The sequence below is a fragment of the Sinocyclocheilus grahami genome, unplaced genomic scaffold, assembly GCF_001515645.1.
Source record: "Sinocyclocheilus grahami isolate Dianchi unplaced genomic scaffold, SAMN03320097.WGS_v1.1 scaffold49.1, whole genome shotgun sequence".
In the NCBI taxonomy this organism is placed as follows: domain Eukaryota; kingdom Metazoa; phylum Chordata; class Actinopteri; order Cypriniformes; family Cyprinidae; genus Sinocyclocheilus; species Sinocyclocheilus grahami.
The window spans coordinates 1,733,659-1,736,230 of record NW_015505228.1 but is presented as its reverse complement, the minus strand read 5'-3'; the positions used below and the strand labels follow the sequence as shown (position 1 = coordinate 1,736,230).

The 2,572-nt window shown below is 38.0% G+C and overlaps 1 protein-coding gene across 1 annotated transcript in view; it reads right to left on the bottom strand.

The window, feature by feature from the left end:
* kcnh6a (potassium voltage-gated channel, subfamily H (eag-related), member 6a) overlaps nucleotides 1-1,660 on the bottom strand; it is a 46,158-nt gene extending 44,498 nt beyond the window's left edge. Inside the window, exon 1 of the mRNA XM_016269118.1 lies at nucleotides 1,160-1,660. Within this exon, the coding sequence (XP_016124604.1) occupies nucleotides 1,160-1,235 (76 nt within the window). The 5' untranslated portion in view covers nucleotides 1,236-1,660. The remainder of the gene's footprint in view (nucleotides 1-1,159) is intronic.
* Nucleotides 1,661-2,572: the final 912 nt, after the last annotated feature.

Below are 2,572 nucleotides of genomic sequence, written 5' to 3'. Positions count from 1 at the left end.
TTTGTGCATACGGACATCTGACTGCTAAGTAGTGATTGTGTTTTTCAGCAATAGTGTGCACCCTTAATTTACAGAGAAAAGAAGGTCAGGGGAAAGTCTGTCGATGGAAAAATCTCCATACAAGTTCTTTGTGCATTTTTCTTTTTTTCTACTTACTTTGCACTTTTTGTTAGAAAATGTTTATTTACTATTTATTCAAGTTTTTTAAGGTATCTAATATTTTGATACTTAATTTCCACGATCTAGCCTAAATATTCTTAAAAATGAAAAGTTTGTTGTCATTTGGAAGTGTGTAGGCCTTCTTGCATTATTATGCTGTTACATTATGATTATATATTCAGTGGCATAAAATGGTCTTTAAAATGACAATAATATCGCCTATCGCAATTATTTCTGGGGCAATACATCGCAAAACAAAAAGTTGTTATCGTGACAGGCCTAGGCCTAGTTATGGCAAGTTTACAGATTCAGTTTAGCATGAGAGTAAAGGATAGGATTTGGAAAGGAAATTTTGTCAAAGGGCTCTTGTGCATAACATTTGGAAATGTTCTGATAAAATACTTCTTCCTGTAGACTTTTAAATAGAGAGCACAAAGGTGTATGCATACTGGATAAATGTGGTGAAATAGTACACACTGGAAATGAAAACTGATATTACTGATCTTAAGGTTATGTAATTATGTGTGATGCAGTTTTTTCCCCCCAAAGCGTTAAATCAGGAAACATGATTGAATGAACAAAGCAGGTGCACAGATCCATAAACACAAGCGTGCACGCTCGCACACATAGGCTACAGAGAAGGATGGAAAAACAGATGGACAGATGGTTGTTAGCAATTTTCCATATTAGGGATAGCCTACATTAGTTATTCTATTGCATTTGCATAATGTAGATCAAATCAGCCGGGTCCGTTGATTTGCTCTCACCTGATGATCAACTGCCATACAAATCAAATCTCAGACTGGTTGATGATAGGCTACTACACATGACTGACCTCCACACTTCCAATGCCCGCTCTCTGACAGTTTCTCCCCGATTTATCAATAAACAATAACATCAATAAACAATACTATATCTAATGTTTTAGACTACAGTAGCATGCTTCTGGCCTACAAATGATCTTCCAACCCAAAGAAAAAGAAAAAGTTCTGAAACTCACTTTGCCCGTCGAATTTCCTGATGATGGTGTCCAGATAGGTGTTCTGGAGAGCGACGTGTCCCCGGCGTACAGGCATGTTCACGCGTGGACAGATTCAAGAGTTCTTGAAAATTCTGGTTTTCTCTCTTATTCAAGAACGAGCGAGCAAGACAAAAAGAGCACAATCTAGAAGTCGCATTGTGAAGGAAACAAGTGTTTATAGTCCACGAATTAAACAAAAATGACACGAGAATGCCAGTAGGATCCTCGAGAAAGTGAAAAGTCGCCGAGTTGAAATGCAAATGAAAAGAAAGCGCGTTTGATGTCTTGCAGTTTTGAGACTCGAAACTCTCGCGCCGTCAGATGAAATGGTAACGCACCGACGTGCTCCCTGAAATCAGTCGCAACATATTCTGAAACAAAAATAGAAGAACAAGCAAAGACAGCACAGAGACGCCCGACACCTCAGAGGCAGCGTGCGGCTCGGCTGATGTAGCTCATCGTGGAATAATGGTACGTTGCGTTCACAGGGGAGGCAGTGGACACAGCTGTCACTTTTGACAGAAGGCAGATGGGGGCTCTCTCTCTCTCTCTCTCTCTCTCTCTCTCTCTCTCTCTCGCACTTGCTCTCTCTCGTCTCTCTATCTTAAATATGCATCAGGGGGGGCTGAGGTTGTACAGAGAGCGTTTTTCGCTCTGAAAGGTATGTCCTAGTGGTGTACAGTCCACAACCGAGCACAACATTTTCACTAAACACAGCAGTAGAGTAGGCAACCTTTAACTGTCGTAGTAGCATTTGCATTTGGTATTTAGAAATGTACAACAGTGCCACAGTGTGTGTGTGTGTGTGTGTGTGTGTGTGTGTGTGACCATGTTCATGGACCACAAAACCAATCATAAGGGTACATTTTTTGAAACCGAGATTTATAAATCATCTGAAAGCTGAATACATACGCTTGTTTATGCTTTGTTAGGATAGGACCATATTTGGCTATTCAACTATTTGAAAATCTGGAATCTGAAAATAATTCTAAATATTGAGAAAATTACCTTTAAATTTGTCCAAATTAAGTTCTTCGCAATGCACTAATCAAAAATTTAATTTTGATATATTTACGGTAAGAAATTTACAAAATGTCTTCATGGAACATGACCTTTACCTAATATCCTAATGTTCCATGAAGACATTTTGTAAATTTCTTCATGGAACATTAGGTTTTATCTGACCTTATAATTTCAAGGTGGCTGTATATATATGTGACCCTGGACCACAAAACCAGTCATAAGTAGACGGGTATATCTGTAGCAATTATAGCCAACAATACATTGCATGGGTCAAAATTATAAATTTTTCTTTTATGCCAAAAAAACATTAGGATATTAGGTAAAGGTCATGTTATATATATATATATATAGGTCATGTTATATATATAT